This window comes from Balearica regulorum, chromosome 13, assembly GCF_011004875.1.
Source record: "Balearica regulorum gibbericeps isolate bBalReg1 chromosome 13, bBalReg1.pri, whole genome shotgun sequence".
Lineage (NCBI taxonomy): Eukaryota > Metazoa > Chordata > Aves > Gruiformes > Gruidae > Balearica > Balearica regulorum.
Window position 1 is genome coordinate 20745770 of NC_046196.1, and position 23965 is coordinate 20769734.

General features: G+C 53.7%; 1 protein-coding gene across 2 annotated transcripts in view; it reads left to right on the plus strand.

The window, feature by feature from the left end:
* Positions 1 to 23965, plus strand: part of GNAO1 (G protein subunit alpha o1) — a 137365-nt gene that overhangs the window by 109303 nt on the left and 4097 nt on the right. Inside the window, exons 5-8 of one of the 2 annotated variants that reach the window (XM_075765362.1) lie at positions 4070 to 4198; positions 4869 to 4998; positions 12511 to 12664; positions 16031 to 16596. In XM_075765362.1, coding sequence (XP_075621477.1) covers positions 4070 to 4198; positions 4869 to 4998; positions 12511 to 12664; positions 16031 to 16218 — 601 coding nt within the window. In that variant the 3' untranslated portion in view covers positions 16219 to 16596. Of the gene's footprint in view, positions 1 to 4069; positions 4199 to 4868; positions 4999 to 12510; positions 12665 to 16030; positions 16597 to 23965 lie in introns of those variants that run through there. The other variant, XM_075765361.1, reaches the window with a different exon arrangement.

The window sequence follows — 23965 nt, forward strand, 5'->3', positions numbered from 1 at the left end:
GGTGGCAGAGCCCCTGGGGAGGGGTCCCCACGACGCGCCGCGCGTAGGCTGCCGCCGCCGGTCTGTCCCCACGGGATAACTCGGACAACTGTCCTTTCTGCGTGCGGTGTCTCCGGCATCAACAGCGCTGCGACCACCCGCTGCTGGAAACAGCAAATGGAGGCGCGAGAAACTGTATTTACTCCCTGTTTTCGGTATTGCTGGGGGGGGATATTTAGTATCAGCTGCTCCTCGTAGAGCGCCTGCCTTTTGTAGCCTCGGTTCGATGAGCTCCTCTCCCTGGATTTGGGAAACGGCCGTTCCTTGTGCGTTTTGCTTTCGCCAGCGTAATGTAGTCGGGCTTCACCTCCCCGAGCCCGATAAACTGAGTGACTCAGAAACCTGCAATCTGCTTCAAAACAAAGCGGTTGAGATAAAAGATACAAGCAGTAATGGAGCTGCTCGGCTCAGGAGTATAAATGCTACAGGGTTACTCATGTGCTCAGGAACCTCCTAACCTTTCTTCAGCTTTTTTTAACCCCTGCAAGCCCTGGGCAAGGCAGGCTGTGAATCAGAGCCGACGCGTCGTTTCAGATACGCTTCCTCTCCAGCGTGCGAACCCCGGGGCTGGGAAGCGGAAGGAGCTCTGATGCCAGCACTGGGCAACGAAAATGACACGGGAGGGGGAGAGCCCAGCGCTCGCTCTGCGGCCTCCGCAGCGCTCTTATTTCTGCTGGTTAAACAGACGCCAGCTTCTGAGGGGATTACGTGTCATCGAGCCTGTGGGCTGCGACAACTCATTATCTCCAGCAACAGTTTGGCCTTGAGATCTGCGGTTCAAAGGGCGTACCGGGCGCTGTTACCCAGCGCCCTGCGCAGCAGCGTGTGGGTTTCCCTCTTCCCAACGAGGTGACACCCCCAGCCCATCCCACCCTCTGCCAGCTCAGGCTCGCACCCGGGGGACCAGCAGGTCCTTCCAAGCAGCATGGGCAGGCTCCGGTGAAGCCTCAGAGATACCTCCAGCAGGAACCGATGGGAACAAGCAGCAGCTAAAACCAGCTGAGCATCCCAACAGCAGCCTGCCCGAGCTTCCCAGCCCCGCAGCTGGATGGCGGCCGTGCCGCGGCACGCTCCTGCGGCTGAGCTTCGTGGGGCGCGTGCGGTGACGGGACCCAGCTCAGCCGCCACCGAGTCCAGGGGGAAAAAAATTATCTGCTGCAGCCTGAGGTGGGAGAAATTCCAGGGGAGAGCAGCCAGAGGAGTAAACAGTTTTGGAATGCAGCCTCAAGACCAGCACTGAAAATGTTGTATACCTTCGTATAAATTGATGGCTGACCCTCCTCAAGACTACCAGGAACAGAGGAAGAGCAGACCCGGGCAGCTGAGAGAATTTAAGTCGTTGAGAAACACATGGAGAATGATGGAAAAGACTAGAGACGAGGAAGGAGACGAAGAGGGGAGTTAACAGAAAAGGCAAAGGGTGCGCTGGCAAGCAGGGAGCGGAGCTGGATGCTTTAGCGTGGGAGTGACCCCGAGGCACTGCACTCACAGAGCTCAGCTCACCCAAAGCCAGGGCAGGCTGAGTATTGGGGATACTGGGTATTCCTCTGTCACAGCACCAGTTAAGCACTGGGAAGCAGTGCCCTCACCCAGACAGATGCTAGAGATCTCCCAGCCGAGGTTCCTGTGGAGTTACCCCAACTGGGACTGGGAGCTGGGTGCTGTCGGGGAGGAGAGGGTGGGTGGGATGGATCCCGCTCGGCTCTCCTCCCTCTGCCGCTATCATCCTGTCCCCTCGAGAGGCTGGCAGGCTGCATCAGCTCCCCCAAACCTCTGATCCCCCAGAGGGACTGGGGTGGAACCAGGCACGTGAGGCCGCATCACCGCCGTGGACAAGAATGCGAAGGGAGGCGAGGCTTTCCCAGCCTCAGCGCCAGGTCGTACGCAGGAGCCGTCAAACCTGGAGCTAATTCGCTGCTGGGCAGCCAAGGGGAACACCGGAGCGAGAGTGAGAACCCCCCGAAGTTCTAGCACGTGGGATGCTGCTGTTCACGAGCAAATCATCGCACCTTGAAGGCAGTAATTACAGTAACGAACCCCTCCCTCACTGTGCTGCTGTGATGCCGAGTGCTTTGGCCAGCTTGCAGTAGATCTCTTCGTTTGCGGCACTCCCAGCATTAAAGGAGGATCTCAAAGGCAAGAATAATTAATAGGGAACGTTAAACTGAAGAGAGCTGAACCACAGGAAAATGCAGAAGATGATAGGAAAAATGAAGCTGGAGGAAGCGATAGAGGTCTTCAGGGTATTGCCAAGAGCTGCGAGAGGGAAAGAAAATCCTTCCCTCTCTTCCACCTCCACTTTTTATCATCACCTTGAAGTATTTTGTTCCTGAGGACAGAGGAGAGCCTGGGTCTCTGAATAACAGCACTGCGGAGCCGCCTCGGTCTGCGGGGACACGTGAAGAAATGCAGCTGTCTCTTAAATAACAGGACTTGACACCAGTTGTGAATAGATGAGTGATCGTGGCTTCAGCCGTCACAGCGGAGGATCTGATTTCAGATGAAGCCCCATTCATCCATCCAGGGCCCATCATAAGGCTATTAAGGGAGCATCTGTCACAAAACCACAATGGCTTTAAATGCTTGGAAAAGGGCACAATAAAAATAAGCCTGCTTAGCTCGTATACTTTTCTCTGGGTGACGCGATTCTCGTAATTTGTTAGCAAAAATGGATGATAAAAATGACAGGTAGCCGAAACACATGATGTGAGCGGGGTGAGGTTTGTTTTTCACCTTAGTGTAGAGTGTGGACGTCTGTTTGTTTTTCTAGATAGGCACGAAAGCCGGCGGCAATGGGTTTTTCTCGGGTAGCTGAGTTCACGGCCCCTGCTCCCTCCAGGACACGAGTGGAAAGCCTTTTCCTTCTCTCCGGCGCAGCAGGGAAAGCATCTCCGGCGGCAGGGCGGCGCGGTCGAGCCGAGGGGGATGTGCTTTGGCAAGGCACGGGGTGGGGGGAAATGTGCTCGTTAGCGAGTCAGTGTGACTGGGTTACTCATCAGGGCTAAACCCACACTCTGTGCTAAAAAAAAAAAATTAAAAAATCACATTTAGCTGAAGTGAAAGTCAAGCTTAGACATCATGGCTATAATTCAGATTGAATTGTAATCTAAATTCCTCTTTGCTTTATAAATCGTATTCAGTTGGGCTGAGTTGTTTTGAAAGATCATCTTGAATGTGGATGAAAAAATGGATTGTGGTCATATGTGCGCAGCTGTTGGGTTCCTCCGCAAAAACATTTCACGCCAAAAGACGGGACTTCCTACCCAAAATGTCAGCCCATGGAGGCATTGCCTGTGTTCACAGATTTCAAGCCTAGAGCAGAATAAGGGTGAATGTTTTAAAACATATCCAAGCGTTTTAGAAAGCTAAATCTCCCCTCTACCCGCCAACCCCGCCCCCCCCCCGATCTCTACTCCCAGATTATCAGCGTCTAAGCGGGGCCCTGGCTCTTGTCCAAGCGCTGCATCTCCCGCAGTCCCAGCCCCGTGATGGGTTTCAGACTGAAGCAGTGACTCACTCGGGCGGATTCATCTCCCTTCGTTTGGGGTGACCGAAAGCCAGGCATCTCCTGCGAGCCAAGCCGCCCCTTCTCCCTCCTTTCCCAGCGGAGGCAGCGGCGTCTCCCAAAGGTCACTCGACCTGTCTGTTCCGGGAGCGAGACCTATATGCTCCAACCTCTTCTCTGAATAAAGCCGTACAGAAAAACGCGCGCGTAATAAAAATAGCAAGTAATATTAAAACTGTGTGTTTTCACAGATTGCAATCAGGGCTCACAACAGACGCACGCTTAATTTCCTGCTTTCAGTTCACTATCAGATTTTATGCTTAGGTTAGTGGGGTTTGTTAGCGTTTCTTTTTCCGCAGAATAGGACTTTTTTTTTTTTTTTTTTGCCTTTAACCGCAATACATTCAGCCGTGAAAAATGAGATTGAAAGAGATTAATAGGAAGCTGAAGGATTCATCTGAGATTGACAAAGATTAACGTGTGTCTTATTCTTATCTGTTTTCTTTTTCTTTTCCTTTCTCTTAGCTACCTAGACAGCTTAGATCGAATCGGAGCTGCAGACTACCAGCCCACGGAGCAGGATATCCTCCGAACCAGGGTCAAAACAACTGGCATCGTAGAAACCCACTTCACATTCAAAAACCTCCACTTCAGGTCAGTCTAAAACTGCACGTACCGGTACGTTTTCAGGGCATCTATTTGTCACAGGGTTTCCCCATAAGTCCCAAAGGAGAAATGGTTAAATTGCTGGTTAGTGCACGGACACAGCGTTTCTGGGGGTCAACAATACGCGATGTTTGGCAATCTCGTCTTGAAAATCACTGCCTTTAAGACAGGAGCTCACGGTACCTTCTTCTAACCCAAAAAGACACCTCTTTGTTGGCAGGTGTGACATGAGGTTGGCCCCAAGTCTGATCAAGCCTCAGAAATGTAAAAATCTTTGGCCAAATCTTTCTCTAAAATGGGTCTATCACTTGCGGTGAACGCTCTCTGTCGACCCTCACGATGCCAGCCAGTCGGGAGAAGAGGGCGTGAAGACAGAGAGCTGCGCACACAGTATTTAGAGCGTATAAAACTCAAGAGCGGGCGGTCTCCACCTCCACAGACCCTTTGGGACCCGGCACGCTGCTGAGGCTGTCCCACAGATCCCCACATCCCTACCTGTACGTGCTCCTCCTGGTCCTCCTCAGCTCCAGGCTCTGGAGAAGACCCAGCCAGTGGTTAAAGACCTGTTGCTTCGCGTTTGGAGCCTTCCAGGGACCGCCTGGTCAGGACCTCCTAACAAAGAGCGAGCAGGCGCTGATGGTCTTCTCCCATGCCGTAGGCTCTTCGATGTCGGGGGCCAGCGGTCAGAACGCAAGAAGTGGATTCACTGCTTTGAGGATGTCACGGCGATCATTTTCTGCGTCGCGCTGAGTGGCTACGACCAGGTGCTCCATGAAGACGAAACCACGGTGAGTCTAACCGGGTCTTGGAGACCCCGACACTTCTTTACGGGACGCCGCGTAGCCAGCAACCGAGCAGAGATTGCCGAATGCTCACTGGGGTGCTACAGTAATGTGCTTTTGTCAGTCACACCCCCACCCCCCCCACCCCCGACTCTGAAGTCCTGGGGAGATTTGTCCTCCTCCGCGCTCTTCAAAATCAAGTCCTGCACACCCAGGTAACACTTCCTTGCACCGGTAAAGTCGCGGTGTTTTGTTTCTCCTTTCCAAATGACCTGTGTGTTTTCAAAACGCGTTAACGGGACCCCGTATCCAGAAAGGGGAGACCTAGCTGGGTGGGCTTTTAAAGCCGACGCGAGGAGGCGGCCGTGCCGCGGTGCGGAGGTGCGGGATGGCCACGCGCACCCGAGGCGGGCTCAGGAGAGGAGTACAACCTGTTTCTTCAGGCCACAGAACTTCATTTTCCTGAGTGAGACTGGAACTGTTTGATTCCTCAGGTAATTTGCTCTAGGAGAGCTTTTATGACTTCCCACTGTGACATTAGGCTCAAAATACCATCTGGAAATCCAGCTAGCGAGGAGCTGTGTGCTCCCTGGTATTAGAGTGCAATTAATACAAGTGAATTAAATACACAGAAAGGATGCAAGAAGACTCATTAGCGTCTTCTGGCCGTTCATTCAGTGTGCCGGGGACGGATGCTTTTGGGACTAACGACGGCTGCGGCAAGCACCCGGTTGCATTTGTCTTAACGACAAGGGCTCGGAGGCCATAGTCAGACTTTGGGAACGATTTAATCCGTGCCCAGCCCGCTGGGCTCCTGCCAGCCCTGTCGCTCTGAGGGTCTTTATTCTCCTGCTGGTAAAGGCGCCAGGCTTGCAGAAGGCCAGTGATGAGGAAGGAATGGAGGGAAAGATTGCTGTTAGGTATCAGTTGTCTCTTCCCAAAAAGCGTAGGGCTGTGGTTTCTAGCCTCATCCGAGCCAGGTTGATGAGCTCTAGCAAACTGTTTGATGAAGTCACCCGGTTGTTCGGGTCGTATCAATGCCACAGTTCGGGCTGATATTGTCCCTCCAGACTGAGACACCCTACCCCCTCTCACGTCCGCTTCTTTATAATCCTCAGTCCCCTGGCCCTGATATGCTCAAGGATGCTCGGTCCCGTAGGATTTGCTGGGCAGGGACCAAAGTCTCCTGACGTGATGTGAAAAAACCCAGCCATTAGCCCAATGCCGCGGAGCTCTGCAAGCTGGGCAGGGGAAAAACACCCAGGAGATAAAGCAGAATGCGCGGGGAGAGGGCGGACGCACGGGGCAGGGAGCGAAGCTGCGATCTGAGCAGAGAGCAAGGAGCTCTGTAGGTATAACACGGGCTGCGACACCCAAACCGTGAAGCCAAAGGCGGCCTTTAATACAGATCACCTTTGGGTGCCAGTCCGCACAAGCCAGAGCCTGTAATTCAAAGCCAGGCGGCAAAAAAAATGGAAGGGCTTGAATGCCAGTGCCAGTTTTTAAATGTCAGCCTTAACTCAACTCCTCTGAGATGGAGGTTACAGCATCTCTCCCGGGGATGCGGAGCTCTGCCAGTCACTGTCCATCACCCAGTACCACCCCGGTGATGAGCAGGCTGCCAACTCAGCCTCCCCGCTGTAAAAAAACTGGGATTTTTGCAGCTCCAACTTCGCTCTCGCGTCCGGAAAGCAGGCAAGCCTGCTTTCCGGACGCGAGAGCGAAGTTGGAGCTGCACCAGAGTTGACATTTACTTGCTATTTCAGTCCCTTTCCACCAAGAGTTTCTGGGGGTGCTGAGCAATGGGGTGGGGGGGCAGAGGCAGCTGCTACGTCCAGTATAAATGGGGTGGGGTGTGGGGGGGAAGGATTCGGCATCGCCACCGCCTAACCCAAACAACCAACCCCGAGCCGATGCAAATAGGAAAAAAAATGACAGTGTCGGATCTTCTCCGCCCTATTATAGCCCCCAGCTGAACCCCCAAGCGTTCGGTCTCCTCCCTGTTAACGTGTTCCTCTCCAAAAACCCAGCGGTAAAAGCAGCATCTCTTCAGTCAGCTGATTTGCCGTCTGTCTGCACCCCGTCACATCTGCTGGCTTCGATGACGTAAATCAGCTTTTAGTGCTTCTCGCTTAGAAAACACAAAGAGGAGGCAGCTGAGAGCGCGAGCTGGATGCTGGTCCTCCATCTTCATTTTCTAGGGAGACGTTTACTACGGTTCGGGCACTTCCAGCTGTATTAAGCCGCTGAAGGTTTGGGGGCTGCACGAATGTCCCTGTAAATACGAAAAGACTTGAGCTTTTCTTCCTGGCATGAAGCCACGAGAGGGAAAGAGCCCTCCTGCATCTCAGGCCCCCAAAAAACCGCTCGCAAAGCTGGGCGCACGGGGAGAACGGCTTTTCCTCGTGCGCTCAGCGCCCCGTTGACGGCAACCACGGGATTTCAACAGGAGCTTTTTGCGCTTCTCGGAGTCGAACCTGCAGCTCAGGTAAAGCCAGGGCAGGGGCTGGCTTTGTTAAGCTCGGGTAGCGTGGGGCGTTGGGATCAGGGTGGTCGTAGGGGCAGCTTGTCTCGCTGGAAAAAAAGCTCATGGCCAACGGGTTTGCTGTGAATCCTTTCAAATGAGACTGAGCAAAGAGCTGGTTAAAGAAGGCTGGGGGAAATGCCCCCTCACCCGCCCCTGCCCTTAAAATTAAAGCGCAGTTCTACGCCTCTAAAGGGGCAGGGTTTTGTGGTTTACTGCGCTCTTTCTTTTAAAAGACTGAGCACCCATCCTCCTGCAGCAGCCGGAAAAGGGCTATCGTGTGCCAAGCCATCGCTCCCTAAGAGCAGGTAGTCTTTTATAGGCGCTGTGTTTTCTCTCCGATTCTCTGCCCCATACACAACACGGCAGGAGTTGAGGAAAGCAGGTGCTTTTCTATGTCCGGATCAGAATACACAAACAGCCCCAAATTCTGTGTCCGGATCAGAAAGACGTAAATAAAATAAAGAAAACTTTCTGCATCTGTGACTTCTACGCCCATAAAGACCGCGCTTTGCATAGAAACCCCCAGTGCTGTAGAATCCATCCTCTCCCATTGCCTCCCGGAGAGCAGCAAGCCAAACGGGGAATTCAAGCGGTGCCTTCCCCGGTCCCATCGCTGCCGGCCGCAGCCGCGGCGAGAGCTCGGGAGGCGAAACTCCAGCCTCTGCCCAGCACATCCAACGCACAGGACACTGACTCCGAGGTGTTACACCTACACCTTGCCTTCACCGAGCCCGTCCCGAGGAGCTGCGGGGCTGTCCGTACGCGGTGGGAACGTCCTGCTTTAACGGACCGCGCAACTCCACGGATTATGTCTTTGCATAATGAGGCTATTTTGTCTCGTTTGTGGCTTACCTTTATGTTTCGTAAGCTGAGGTTCCAGGAGGAAAAGCCTCGGGTCTGTAATCTGGGAGGAGAGAGGGACAGCAGTCACATTAATCGGTAAAACTGGAGAAGACGATTAACAAAGGTAGATTTGCGGTGTTCCTTCTAAATGGAATTCCTAGTGCAATTTTAAAAAAGGCAGCGATGGCACGGGACCTGTCGTGGGAACCGAGCCTATCCGCTTTGGGTTTTTTCCTCGCAAATTCAAAGGAGGCATGGCAAGAGAGGGAGATGGTCACGCTGCACGTTGCTGCCTCTGAAACGAAGGTATTTAGGTCATCCTTATCCAGCCAAGACGTGCAAGTTTTGTCCGTGTCCCCGGCGCCGAGCGCGGGGCGGGTCGAGGGCGCTGCGCCGGCGACCCTTGGTGTGCGTTAGTGGTGGCCCGTTGGGTCGTGTTTCGTTGCATGACCCGGTTCGCGTGCTCTCTCTGCTGTCACTGGGCAAGGAAAATTGAATCGCAGCGCTCAGAAACTGCCTCCGGAGCGACAAAGCAAGTGGAAGTGGCTTGGGCATGTTAGGGAGGATAAGCAGGAGGGGGAATACGGAGCTTCTGTGCTTCGGAGAACCATCGGTGTCCTTAGAGTTTGCATGACAGCTAGCACTTCATCACCAAGGAAAACAAAATAGATTGAATTGGCCGTGTGTTGCGGAAATAACCAGGTCTCCTCCCACGCTCTGTGAAAAAGAGATGGGGTTTATGAGCGTGTTTCTGCCTGGGCAGAGCCTTGGCCGCAGCATCCTTTCTCCCTCACGCTCAGTAGAAAGCTGCTTGCCCTTCCCATCGGCGACGGGAACAGGGTGGTGAATTCAGCTATAAGCAATTCTGTCTCTTGTCCTGCGCGGGAAAAGTTAACTGGGCTTTTAATTTGTACGGGCGAGTGGTTATTCCTGTGTAACGTGGCTGGCAGGGCTGCTTTCCTCCTTGGCGTAGCAAGTATTTGTGGGCGTAAAGATTTAAAATCCTGATTTCGAAATAGGAAATGACATTAAGAAGGCAACGTTTCAAGAGCCCTTCCCGCAATGGTAGACCCAACATAAAGGAGGAAAAGCAGCGCAATGGGTCCAGAAGCAGGTGAAATTATTTATATCAGTTGATATAAAAGTACGAGAGGTGTAACCTTTAATGCCTCCCAGCAGAGCAGGCATGGGTGCTCCCGAGAGGGGCCCTGGCAAAGCTTTAAGGCGCAAAAAGGGTCTTTCACTCTGGATTTACTGGTAGGAGGGGGATTATCTGGGGGCCGTAACTTCCCGCTCCTCCTTTAGCAGCAGGCTGTGCTTTTAGAGACGGCCTCCCCATCCCAGCCTGAGCCCGTGGAGGTCTCCTACAAACATCTACCGAAGGAGCAGCAGTTGGGAAGGGCAAGGAAAGGGATGCGGCGAAGCGTTCCCGACGTGAGCCCGCGTCCGCGCGTGGGCTCCCGGGAGCCCTCCTGGGATGCGGCAGCATTTCCCGCGTGGCGGGCAGGTACGGCATCGGGAGCATCCGTCCCTGCTCGCCGGGGCAGTGCTCTGCTCCAGGGAGCCGGCTCAGGCAGGCTCAGGAGGCTTCGAAACGTGTTGCTGGAGTTTGAAAGGAATGGAGGATTTTTATTGTAACTCTCATTTCCTACAGAGACGTGTTGGGTTGTGCTGTGTGTATATTCTGGTTACAACCGGATGGTAAAAGTCACTATTTCTCGGGAAAACACTCTCATTTCCTAACAGGTATTAACACAAATTAATCAAACCACATAGGCGAAGCGGAAGGATTTCTGTGGGATCCTTACGTAGTCCTGCTACTGTAGGAAAGTCGGCTTCACCCGACCATGAAGCCCAGCTCGGGAGAAGCCCTCAGCTTCTAGTTCTTAACCAAAACCGATGTCACGCGTCGCTCTTCCCGCGCCACGAGGCGCAGGTGCCCAGGCTGCTCCCCGCCGGGGCTGCGCGGCGCGGGGCCGGTGAGGGCCAGCGTGGTAAGTACGGTGACGGCTGCGGCGTTGGTTCAACCCGCGAGCAGCGTTCATGTGTCTCTCTGCGCTTTTGTTATGGATCGGCAAGGGCGATAAAAACGTCGTTAACAATGTTCTGTGAGGGACCCTGCTTAAAAAATGGTTGATTGTGTTGGCTTTCCGCTCCCCTGGCCGCCCTCCGCTATCTTCTCTCCTCCCAAAGGCTTTGGGTAGCCAAGGATCTCCTGTACAAAACCTTTGCAGGTTTCTACATGGTTACAATTTTGACGCCGCAAATAGCAAAGAGGAGCATCGCTGCGGGGCTCCCGCACCAGCCGGCACAAAGCGGGTTAGCAAAAAGCAGCACGCAGATGCGGGATGATCCAGATACGCAACGTCTTGCAACCGAGACCCAATAAGTAAACGCGTTTTTGCGTTTGTGCGCAATGACACCTTCCCCGTGTATCGCTGCAAGGCCACGGCGGCGAGATGCGAGATGCTCGATGCTCGGGTGTTTCGGGTCCGGCAGCGACGCGTGTGGGATATGGTCCGGCAAATCGCGCGCGTCCTGTTTCGCTCCGGGTCGGATCGGATGTTTCCTTTATCCGCGGAGCCGCTTGTATCAAAATAAAACGTTCAGCAGCAGCTAAAGCCTATCGATGGGGGATGGGGACACACACCCCCACACCCCCACGCCGCACCCACCCCGACAAACCCCTCCGGCAGTGAACCCGTTGCAGCCCTGTTCTCTCCAGCGTCTCTCCGGCGGTCGCTGTAACCAGTCTCGTATGTGCACTAGTGGGTTTGGGGAGTGCTGTCCCAAGGAGATGCCGCTGGGAAAAGCCGAGGAGCCGGTCCGGTCTGTACCATGCTTTGCCTTTGATAACCCCCTGACTCTTGGGTGTGCTTCGTCCTCACCGCGCCTGCTCTCTCCGCTGCCCGGCTCCCGGCACGCGACCGGCGTGCGCACTCCGGCGTCGGCCTCGCGCGCCAAACATCGCCAGCCTCGGCGCCTTCACAGCTTTTCCTCGGCCGTCTGACCTTATCTAGCCAAACAAAGGCCAAAAAATGAGCATTTGAGACACCAACCAAATTTGGCAGGTATGAAGCTTCTCTTGAACCGAGAAAAAAAAAAAAAAAAAAAAAAAGCAAAAGCGAGTTGAGAGTTGAAAGCAGCGGGGAACATGACACTTGGTTGACTTTGCCGTGAGCTCTTTCCACCACCATGAAACCATGTGGCGGACTTTGCAACTCTTTTTTCATTCCTCTTATCTCTCTCCTTTCCTCTGTCGGTTTTTTTGCATGACCTATAACCGAAAAGCTGACCTCTCGCGGCGTGTGCGTTTGAACGGATGGCTCTTGTGCTGGCGAGTAGCTGCAGTTCTGCTAGAGGCATGAGCTAACGTCCGTGGTAGCTGCCTGACTTCTAGTCCGGTTGTTCTTAGACGCCCTTCGTCACGTTTTTCCTTTTTATACTATTTCCTCTTCCTTTTTCACTTCCCCCCCCCCCCGCCAGACACTTTCTGTCAAGCCATCTTCCAAGAGAACTAAAAAAAAAAAAAAAATTAAAAAAAATGAAAAGCCCAACAACGGACAACACCACTAAACCAAATAACAAAACCAGGCGAAGGTCACGGCAAGGTCATTTCCAAAATTATGTCACCTTGATGTCTGCTTCCAACTCTAGATTAATTCAAGGATCTACCAGTCCTTGGTTAATGTATCCAACCAGTTGTGTGCCGCACACATTCGAGAAAGTAAAAAAAAAAAAAAAAAAAATTTTAAATTAAAAAAATAATGAAAACGTTTTAGAAAATCTGCATGAGCTACACCGACACGTAAATCTGATCAAAGGGCAAATGTAACTCCCCATCCATGCATGGTGCATGATGATTTCTATGAGCTGGGATCCTGTAAATTATATGCTATGCAAAATCAAAACAGCTCTGTATAGTTAAATGCCCTTACGTTACTAACTGTATGTCAAACGTTATAGGGATTGCATCTGTGTATGTATACGTTCAGCTGTATGTATACATAAATTCATTATGTATATCGTAGCTTTTCTTTTTTTTTTTGTGTTTTCCTCCTCAATTTAGTTGTTTTAGATTTCCCTACATGTTGAACGTCCCCGAGTCGCTGTCTTTGGCCTGATGTCATCTCTCCTTTCTGTTGCAGAACCGCATGCACGAATCACTGAAGCTTTTTGACAGCATCTGCAACAACAAATGGTTCACAGATACATCTATCATCCTCTTTCTAAACAAGAAGGACATATTCGAGGAGAAAATTAAGAAATCCCCGCTGACTATCTGCTTTCCTGAGTATACAGGTAATGAGAAAGCGTGAGGATGGCTCCCTACACCCACGCCCTGGTTCCCAGCGTTGCTGGGGAGCACGAACCCCCCCCCCAGGTCTCCCAGCACCTCACCATTACGGTAACTGGTCTCTGGGAGCCCAGCGCACGGGGTTGCTTAGGCTGTGCTTGGCTGGAGCCCGGCTTCGCCGTTTCATGACCCATCACGTTGCCCTGTGGGTCCCGGGTGACCCGAGGGTCCCTCGGCGGTTCCTGGCACGGGGGGGGGCTGCAGGATCAGCCCTCCGGCGTGCAGACAGCAGGTCCCTCAGCTTGGCTGCTTCGAGCCCAGGCTGCACGTTCCTATCGATCCCGTTGTTAGTTTAGGAGATCCCCAGTCTGGCGCTCAGGCTCGCTGACGTCGAGCAGCTGGATGTGGAAACGCATCCAGTTAAACGCAGGTAGAAAAGAAGGCGCTTGATTTTCTCGTGCGCTGGCCACCCGACACCTCTTAACCCACGGCGCAGGCAGGGACGAGCCCCAGCAAGCCCTGCCCCGAGCTTGGCTGGGGAGAAGGAGACCTTCACGGTACCTGGAGATGAGAGCAGAGGCTCTGCAACAGAAGCCCTGGCTTCTGCTGGCCGCCTGGCATCTGACCTGCTAATGATGGGAACACATCACCCATGCAAAGGCTGCAGCTGCACCCCGCCGCTTCCCACTGCATCTCGCCAGCTTCCACAAACCCTCATTACCATTCTGAGACAGCATAAAAATAAACTTTTATCGTCATGAATTATTTAAGCTCACCGGAGACATCCAGATGAATCAAGCCAACAGACGGAGAAGCAGATCTCTTTGTCAGGAAACATAGTTGTGAACCGGGAGTACCAAGAGTGTCACATTTCTGGGCAGGCCAACAAATTATTAACCAGAGCTTCCTATCTCCGAGCACTTGATTTTTTTCACTGTGCATAGGCAAACGCGATCCATCGCTGCTGCTTTGGGCTGAATGGTCTATGACCATGGAGCTCGACGACTCCATCTGAATTCGGAAGAACATCTGCAGGCTTCCTCTCCGGGGAAGCTTTGGATGTTTGTCACTACCAGCACATTTCAGCCGTCTACTCATCTGCTTGGTCCAGACAGAACCAACGTATTCCTGACATGGTTGTCTAAAAAGATCTAATAATGGAAATTTCACAGTCTTTACAGCTGAGAGCTCACAATGGTGCCAACCCCAAAGTTTTTCTGGTCGCGAATTAGATTGCTGCTTGCTATCTTTTGGATGGCTTGTAGAGCAGCTCATCGCCATCCTCTTTATAGCAGCGCTTCTATGTACCGGAAGATTTTTATCGTCCCCTCTCGCTTTTTCCCTTTGCTCCATCAAGCAGACCTGCACCTTTCACTCCTTCCCGATCGCGTTTTGTGGACCTGGTGTTGCGGATCTTCGCTGAAGTCTCCCAGTAACCCCACTCTGGAATAATATCCCTGCATCTCCCTGATGGCAGAGAGATTAGAACAAGAAGGGATGTCGGTTTAGGTGAAACTCTTCCTTCCCAAGCTAGCCCAGCCCAGGAGAGGAGTTCAGTGGGGGAGGCAGCCCCTGGCACACACGTAACTAAGCTCTCAGCCGACTGTGCGGAGAAAAACAAATGTAGCTTGTTTCTGGGGCACTTCAGCCCTGAGTGAACCAAACCAGTCCCCCCCAAATCTCAGAGGACCCCAAAGGTGCTCTGAATCCCTTCGGGGTTCTGGTCTCTCCCAACACCAGGGACCCTCCCCGAGCCTCTTGTCTCTCTCGTGCCGTCGGAGAGGGCTGGAAGTCCGGAGGCTGAAAGTCTGATCCAACGGGGATCTGAGCCAGAAGTGAAGAACACCTCACCCCACGGCGTTCGGCGGTGCCGTTAAAGGTTGGAAGTTAGCTCGTGCTGACGTTAAGCCAGACTTTAGACCCAAGCAAACACTTAAGCTTGCTCGCCCCCGCTTCGCCGACCACGGCTCGGAGGATGAAGCCCTCGTGGCCTTGCGAGAAAGCAGCGTTATTAGAAAGTTGCCCTGGAGTTAAAAAGAATTATTAGATGAAAGCCTGTAAATCAAACAAGCGGACTTTCAACGTCACGAGTCAGTCCCGCAAAATGCTTTTAATAAAATGAAGCTTCTGATGTCCGTTAGTTCTGCTGACAGAGAATTGTTAGAAAACCGCGTCCACAAATTTGCCTGCTGCCTGCCGGAGCACCGACCGTTTCCATCCCCTGAATTCACTCTGGCTTTTAACCAATCCACAATACTTAGCGAAGCAGCAGCAGAATCCAGGGCGTGTTTTAAAGCGGGGCTCGCATTAGCGACGCCCTGCTCTCCCAGAAGGAATCCAGCATCTAACTCCTCGTGCCTTTGAACCACCAGCTTCCCTTCCCACCAAACACCCTCCTGGTGCTGCACAGCACGCGGATCTCTGCCCAAACCCTTTACGCAGGTCTTCATGCCGGGACCTGCTCCCAGCAAACACTTTGCTTGCGCTCCCGGCCGGCCAGAGACACCGAGTTTAGCGGAATTAAGCAGGTGCCGGAGCGGAGCTGCGTGTGTGACGATGAGAAAGGATCTGCTCTTTCGCATGACTGCTCTTAAGCTTTTTATTTTGCTTTTTTTTTTTTTTTAAATACAAACCCTGATGGTTAATAAGGTTTGGCATCTCTAGACATCAAAACAAGAAACTCCTCGTGGTGTGATTTTAGCCACAGTTCTAGCAGAGGGTGCTGCGATCCTAATTTCTCAAAAAGAGGGACATTTCCTATTAGCTTTTTTGTGTTTCGTTTGAGAAAACCCCACTTTGCTCTGTAACAGAGGCTGGAGCTTTTCATGTCCTTCTCTCTTAGTGATTCAGGGAAAGGAGGGCACGGTTACCAATACTGCCCTCAATTCATGGCCATTTTAGCTCCTCTTTTGCATCTAAAGCTGAAACTTTAATCAAAAAAAATCTAACAAAAGAAAAAAGCGGAACCTTTGCACCAAGCCAAGCACTTAGCGCGTTCCTGGCAGGTTTTTTTCCCCCCTCTTTTTTTTTGTCGCCATGATGTGGGATTTCTTCTGGTTTCCCCGTCGCAGCCTGTTTAACGCTCAGTTCCCTCACCCGTTTCGTCTCCGTAGACTATGAACAGCAACTCAGAATAAAAATACAGCTGAGCTGGCAGTCGGCGAGCATCCCCTGCCTTGCAGCAGCCCTGGCCGGTAACGGTGCCCGGCCCCGCGATGGCGACGGGGCGGCTGGGTGGCGGCAGCAGCAGCAGCAGCCCCGTACGAGCTCCCCGTGTCCCTGCAGTGGGGTGCGTGCAGGCACCCCGCAGATCCGGGGTCAGGGGATTGCTTTAACCCCCTCTCTTTCCTTTCGTCTCGGCTCTCTTATAGGCCCCAACTCTTTCACGGAGGCGGTGGCTTACATCCAGGCTCAGTACGAGAGCAAGAACAAGTCCTCCAACAAGGAGATCTACACGCACATCACCTGCGCCACCGACACCAACAACATCCAGTTCGTCTTCGACGCCGTCACGGATGTCATCATCGCCAACAACCTGCGGGGCTGCGGACTCTACTAAAGCCCTCTCCTCCCCTCCTCTCCTCGCGCCCGCCGGGAGCATCCTCCGGTCCCGCGGACAGGTCCTCTCTCTCTTTTTTTTTTTTTTTTCCCTCCTCAGAAGATGATGAGGAAGAAATACATAAATCCCACCTCCCGCCCTAGAAAACTTTGCAGCGAGTTCTGCTTTCCCCAGCCCCGGGGTTTTTTTTGGGGGTTGGTTTGGTTTTTTTTTTTTGTGTTGGTTATTTTTGGTTCATTCCCTTGCTGCCTCGTTCTACTCCTCCGTTCCAATTCACAGTGCTGTAGAGGGAGCTAACGCATTTCCCACAAAGTGCATTTCAACTGCCAAAAGACAAAAATACTTCAGTTTTAAAAAAAAAAAAAAGGAAAAAAAAAATCAAAGCCTTAAAATACTGGTCAGCAACACTGTAGTTTGGAACCAAAACTTTTTTTTTTTTTTCTTCTTGAAATTAAGGGATATTTTTAATTCTCCTAGTTATTTATCTTTTTTTAAAACAACACTATTCCTTTGGGAAGTGCTAGATACAACATGATCACTTTGAGGGTACCTTACGGCTCCGGTTCCTACCCCAAAGCCGGAGGGGTCGGTGTTGAACGCAGCCGCCGCAGCTTGAATTTGTGTGGTTTTCCTTTTTTCCAGACAGCTATTTGAACAAGTAAAACAGCCATATCGAGTTCCGCTGGTGTCTAAGACGGACACAGTAACAAAACCTACTAAGCCTTGTCTAAAAACATTCGTTACCGGTAACAGTTTTACCTCAAGTTGTTCAAAATTAATGTTAAGATACGTCTAGTGGTTTCAGTAACCCGTTTTTTAGGCTTCGCTGGATGCCACGGAGCTGCTGGGCTGAGCGGGGCGGTGGTGGCTGGGCTCGGACCCCGAGGATGCCCGTCCTGCTGGGGACCCCGCGCACGGGGGGGCATCCCGCCGAGGATGCCGGCCTGGGTACCCAGCGACTTTTCCCAAAGCATCTCCCAGCCGAAGCGATTTCAGCGCAACCGATGCTCCGGCAAACGCACGGCTTCTCTTTCCAAAACCTCAGCCCTGAAACGCTGGGGTGCACCAAAAAATATTTCGTCCTGGCTCCTTGTAGGTGGAGTTGGACCTGAGATGCGGAGAGTTGCTTTGGGAAACCTCGCCGTGCCTGGGTGACGGCAAAAGAGCCTCGCGGCTCTTTATCACACCTCGGGCATCCGAACACCCGTGAGAAGTCCGACCTTGTGCTCTGAGCCTCCTTGGCCGAGCAGAAGCAGGTAGCTTGCCTGTGCCATCTCCTGCCTGGGTGTCCGAGAGAGACGGCTCCAGGTTTGGTGGCTCCTGTCAGGGCATCTCTTTACCAGTACCTGCAGCGAGAGGGACGGTTTGTACTGGCCGCGTAGTGGCAAGGGAGGGCTGAGGGAGCTGCTTAGAGACAGGTGATGGAGTAGGAAGGAGAAGTGCGAGGAAGAGAGGGAAGGGAGGGAGGAAGGAGGGGCAGGGCGAGAGGTGTGGAAAGGGCAAGGGTAGCGCCCAGCACAGCAAAACGTGGGGGCACGGATGGTCCACCCCGAAAGCTTGTGCGGTGTCCGGGTGAGCCAGCCACCTCCGAGGTCGCACTCGGGACCTACCTGCACCTGGGGACAGGTGGGCAGTGCTGGTCCCTGCCCCTTCTCCGCCTCTCTTAAAAATCCATGGTCCTGGAAAACGTCTTTCCGGGCCAGCCAGAAGTTCAGCTGTCCTCTCGTGGGAGCGCGAGCTAGGGGTGTCTTTCAGGTCTCCGGAGGTCTGAGTTTTCTCCGGTGCCATGCCCGAGAGGGACAAGATCTCTTTTCTTGCCGTGCCCGTCTTAGGGTGGGGTGAGCGCAGCCCGAAGGCCGGGGGAGCCGTGGCGTGCGGGGGGGCAGGGGCAGGTACGGTGGCACGGGACGGAGCGGCCCGGTGAGGGAGGTGTGGGAGAGAAGGTGCAGGAGGGAGATGAGGCAGGTTGAGGCAGTGGGGAGGACGGGAAGAGAAGGGCACCTGGGAGCCGGAGGAGAGTCCCCATCGGAGGTTGTGCTCCGCCGGGACGGTGCCGGTGGGACGTCTGTGGCAAAACCCCAGCCAGGGGTGTGCGCAGGAGGGGGCACACAGGGGAACGAGGTGGCCATCGCCCACGTCAGCAGCTCACAGCCCAGCACGGCTGGCAGCCGGGTCGGTAACCCCCGGGTTAATTTAGCATTAAATGATAAAACTGTATTTAGCGTTGTACGGCAAGGACCCAGGGCTGCTCTGCTGGACACTAACAGCAGTAACGCCGGGTCTCTGCCTCCCCTGCTCTGGCACAAGTGAGCACCCGCCTTTCTCCTCACCATCTCAGCCTTAAAATACCTCAGGCGGCATCAGGTCCCAGTGAGCCGTCCTGCTCCTCACACCGCCTCCCGCCCGCCCGGCTTCCTTTCCCAGCTCCCAGCCCCGACTAATGCCGGCACGCTCCGCGGTACACCCATAAACCAAAGGAACCCTGAGCACGAGGCCCGTGCATGTCGTATTTGCTTTAGCTTAGGATTTTCGGAGTCGATGGGAAGGTTTTCCGAAGAGAGGATTCCCGATGGGAAGCACCTGCCCGGTTCTCCGGGTCCTGGGAAGGGACGAGCCGATGGCAGCAGGACGGTGCTTCTGCCACGGGGGGTGAGCTGGAGGGTTGGGAGGGACGGGGATGCTCCCGGAGCTCGTCGCAGGGGGGTGGCCGAGCCCCACCGGTAACACCGAGCACCCAAACGCGCGCTCGGCGTCCAAACGAGGGCTGAGAAGCTGAATGTGAGTTACGTTTGGTACGTAAAGTGTACGTAGCTGCTGGGCCCAGGGCGCAGGGCCAGGCCGGGTCGTAGATTAAGCTCTGAGGGGAGAGTTTGATCAGCAGCGCTAGAATTTTGGAGATTCTCTGTTCCCACCCCTTGCTGCGGATGACATTTTATCCGAGCGAATAAGCAGCAGAAGCTGTTCCCAGTGACGGCAACACCAAGCCGAGACTTCAGGAGCTCCCAGCATAAAGCGCACAGGAATATTTTGCTAAAGACAATTTAAATTGACCCCAAACGCTGCCGAATGCAGCCGAGTCACCGGTGCCGTGAGTCAGGTAACCCGTGCCCGGCCGTGGGGTCCCAACCCCCTCCTGCCCTGACCCCTCCGCAGCTCCGGCTGGTTCCCCGGCACGTTGGTGATAACCAACCGCTGGTGCTCCGCAGGGAGAAAAGGGAGAAAAAGCGGAGGAAACGTTGACGCGCGGAGCCTTTTCTTTCATTTTCTTTGCCATATTGCGTGCCTAAAGCTTCATTTCAGCTGCTGCTGCTGCCGACGTTCCCTCCCTCACCCCCGTGTCGTGAGGATTCGCTGACAAAGGCTGGAAGCGGCGTTCGGAAAATGAAACGCTTCCAGTGTTAAACACTACTATTTCTCCCGCTTGATGGCCGCGTATAGATTTCTGTCTGCAGAACGCCTGCCAAAGCATTACTCACCGCTGGCTTTCTGCATCCTCCCAGGCTTTTTCTGACAGATGTGCCTTCTGCAGGCAATCTCTTACCCCCTGCTTTTTCCGAACACCAGCAGTTGCCTAGAAAGAAGACCTTGAAATGCATCGCCTGCTCTCAAAAGCCCTCTTCTTAATAGCCCCTTGTGCTTTGCAATTGCAACGCTCCGACTCCGGACCCTCGGAGCCCCTGAGTTGTGTTTAATTTGCAGCCTCCGCGTAGCAGGGATCTTGCTACCGGTACAGCTGCATCAGAAATCACACCAGGGCTCGGGGAGGGACGTATTTTAAAAGCACAGAATTGAAACAGCTACGTATACACCCCGCTGCCCTTCAAAGCTAATGTGGGAATTTGAAAAAGATGAATTTTGTGGGATGCAGGAGTTTTTTAACGGCTCGGGTCACTAGTCCCGCAGCAACATCCGAGGGGCATCGTGTCGAAAGCAGCGTTAGCAACTCACGATGAGCTTCAGACAGCAGCAAAAAGAAAGAAACTTGCTCCGTCGGCAATGAGAGAGTCGGGGGTGTGGGGCCGTGAGACAAAAAAAAAAAATGCCAATAGCTCAATTTCAATGAAATAGGGCAACCTGCAGAAGGAAAGCCTTGAAACGAGCCTGCAGACCGGGCGCCAGGGCTGAGCCGCAGAGCAGCGAGTTGGACGTGCTGCTGGGGAGGACGTGGTGGCAGGGCTCCTTAGGAGAGCTAGCGATGAACGCGCGCCAGGAAAGCACGCGTTAAAATACAGCCGCCCGCTCCAAAGGCCAGGTTTTTTCTTTTAGCAAACAGAGCTCCCGCTCCCGGTTTCAGAGGCGGCCGGAGGAGCCCAGGGCAGCGGGACCTCTCGGCGAGGCCATCTGGCCCCTCCGTCTGCCGCCCCTGCCCTCCCGCGGGGTCCAGCGAGGGGTCAGTCGCCTTCCCACCGCCACCTCCCCCCCAGAAATACTTCCAACTAAACCTCTCTCAGGAGTTTTGTGTGAGAACGAGCTTCTTGCCTTCAGCCGGCTTTCCTGGGCCTCCACGGAGGGGACAGCATCCTCGGGAGGGGGCTGCCGTGCCTCCTCGGTAGATGAGATTTTTGTTTTACGGGACACTAAAAGTATTAACGAGAGCAGTCTATACTGTGATGTACGTTAAAATGTGTCTGGTGGGTTTAATCTGCTGTGGGATGAGCCCAGTGCTTGCGGGCAAGGGAGCAGACTTTGTTCTGGGGCCAGGAATGCAATCTCCAGGAGGTCAGGAGGGGACGCGGATGACGTCCTTTTGCCAGAACATCCCGGCGTGCCCAGCGGCCGCCACGCAGAGCGTCGGGCAGCCCCTCGCCGCGCAGCTCGACAAGGCGCGGGGTGCAGCCGGGGGGCGCAGACGTCCCCCGCGGGCGATCGTGCGGCGGGTGCTGTAAGAAGGACCCACCCTGCACTGTTAGCCTGAGCCTTTTGCGGCCAAAAAAAACCCCTCCTGGAGCCAGGGAGGGCTGGTTGAGTTCCTGGGAACAAGGCTGACCGTTTGTCAAGTCGATTAGAGAAGCTTAGTACTAGTGTGTTTGTGTCTTTGTCCTGGGCCAGGTTTGTCTTCAGGCTTACGACCAAAACCAAACCCCACAACCATTTCCGAGGAGACTAAAACCCTCGTTGACCGTCTGACGCCGGTAAGCGTCGAGGTCAGTAGAGACGGTGCTGCTGAGCATCGTCCTGCCCACCCAAACCCGTCACACGCCTGCACCCCCGACGCACACGCGAGCGAGCGGAGACGTGGTCCGGGTGGCCCAAAGGAGCGGACCCCGGTCTCGCCTCTGCCTCCCCGGAGGAAAGAGCAGACAGAAACACTCGCCCAAAGCGCCCCGAGGCTCCAGTGTACGTTATCATTTCTGAGCTCCTGCAGCGACACGAGGTAATTGTCGCTGACAATTGATTCAGGTGCCTGACCTGTATGAGACGTCACGCTGAGAACGTGGCTACGGAAAGGGACTGCTCACAGGACCGCTCCTGGCCGAGCCAGCAGCCTGTGAGATCGTTAGTCGCGCTGCAAAGGCTAGCTAACGAACACGAGCGGGTACCGCCCTTAAACGCTGATGTGGTCAGAGGAGGAGGAGGACCGAAGCAGGCAGAGGGAGAGGGGAGGGAGCTGGATGGGAGACAGGGCAAAACCATCTCCATCTCCCGGAGAAGGCAGCTCGGTTCTGGGGATGGGGAGGAGAGAGCCGGGGAGGAGGTGGAGGGCTGGGAGCCGGCCCGACGCTCGCTGCCCTGGCCCCTCTCCCACCCGGTACCTTGGAAATTAATGCCGAGACCAAATCCTGCCCGTCCCGTAGCGCGGGCGAGCGGCTCCGGGTGTCACCCCCCCGCTGCAGGCGGGGAGAGGAGATGGTAGCGGGTCGCAACGCGATTTCCAGCATCGCCCGAGTCTCACCAGCTTTCCCGGTGCTGGAGCAACCCGGTGACGCCGGGCAAGCAAATAGCGTTGCGTAAAGACCAGCCATTGCCCCGTTAAGTAGCCCAGTCCCTAATCTAACACCCCCAGCCCTATTCCCCCCCAGCCCTTTCCCTCCTTCAGCTCTACAAGGGAACGGTGACCATCACCCTGCCTCTGGGCTCCCCGCCACATCTCTTCCCGAAGGATCGCCGGAGGCCGCCACGATTTTCCTTTTGCTGGTTTCCCACTGAATCGTTTCTCCTGCATGTTTGATGGCCCAAACTGTATTAACTGTAATTTTGTACGAAGAGTGACTGTCCGTTGGTTTAATAGAGCGTTAGTTATTGTAATAATTTATTGGCTGTCGGTAATGTATTTATTAGTTACAAAATGTTAATAAAGTGCCAGCTCTTTTCTAGTGTGAGAGGGTTTTTATTGTGTCTCCCTTGAGCGTGTCCAGCTTCTCAAGCCCGCCATTTACCCCACGCCTGCTCCGTGCACACGCGCGTACGACGCGGCGTCAGTCATCCGCCACAGCCTCGTTCTCCTGGAAATACGGAATTCGGAAAGGATATAGCCAAAAGGTATTTAATTTCACGTAAGTATTTGCTGGGATTTTTTTTTCCCCCCCGTTTGTTTTTAAGCAGAACAACTTTACCGCGGTCTCTATTTGCTCCTTGGCTTCTCGAAATGACTCTTGCCCTCCCGCAGCCCCTCACCCCTGCGCGTCCGTGTCACACCATCCACGCTTTTCCTCCGGCGCTGCCAGACCCGCCTCTGGCATCCGTCTATCCGCATCCAGCCGCCGTTTCGGCGCCGGCGATGCCCGGGGCAGAGCATCCCTGCTGCCCCGTTGCTTCCTCCGACGCCTCGGCTGCAAATCTCTCGCGAGTAGCAAGCCTCGCATCTCTTTTTCCGCCGTCTCTTGGCAGGAGCGCGGAGGCGGAAGGGCCGTTTCTGGTTCCATGCGGTGCTTCCTCCTCCCTGCGGTAACGCCGTACTCGGAGCGTCTTCCTCTCCCTTTGAAATAACATTTGCGCCGGTTTGTTCTTTTATGTTTAAACCAAAAGATCTTCCGTTATTTGGGGCATGAAAAAGAAGAAACCGAGAGAAAAATTTCCGTAAGCCTCAGCAAAGGAAAATTAACTGTTATTCCTATTGACTTCACCAATTTCCAGTGACGGAACGTCAGCCGGACGCATCCTCGCACACGATCCGCAGATCAGACAGAATCACAGGCCAGCCCTGAGAAAAACTAAAGGCTGAGAGGGAAAGGATTTTTCTTTGTATGTATTATATACGTACAATATTTGCATTGGGCATTTTTAAAAATTCCCTCCGGGATGCCGTCCTGCCCGGATCTTCTGCACGGGTGTCCGGCAGTCAGCAGGGTTATTTTTCCTTGCACCGGGGATTTTCATTTCCCCAGGCACATGCTTTATTTCTGCTGCTCCTCCACCAACACCATCACTCCTTTATTTAAATGTAACACATAAATGGGACAACACAGGGGATGAACAAGGGGCGGGGGGGAAAAACCAACCAGATATTTTCCATGAAAATCTCAAGACCTGGTGTTTTTGCAACGGCCACAAGTCGAGAGCAGCCACATTCTTTTGTGGCAGTTTCTGTTTTCCCCATGAATAAGGCTTTTTATTCTTTTTTTTTTGTTGTTTTTAAGAAAAAGATAAGAATCAAATGAGGTCCCAAAGCTTTGGAAAGCAACTGCTTGGCATCCCTAGCTATTCTTTGTCAAGGAACCGACAGCGCAACCTCAAAGCCTTTCAAGATGAAATCAGACATCTGCTAAATTTTGCATGCAAAGCTACAGCTGAAGTGTAGCTAATAAAA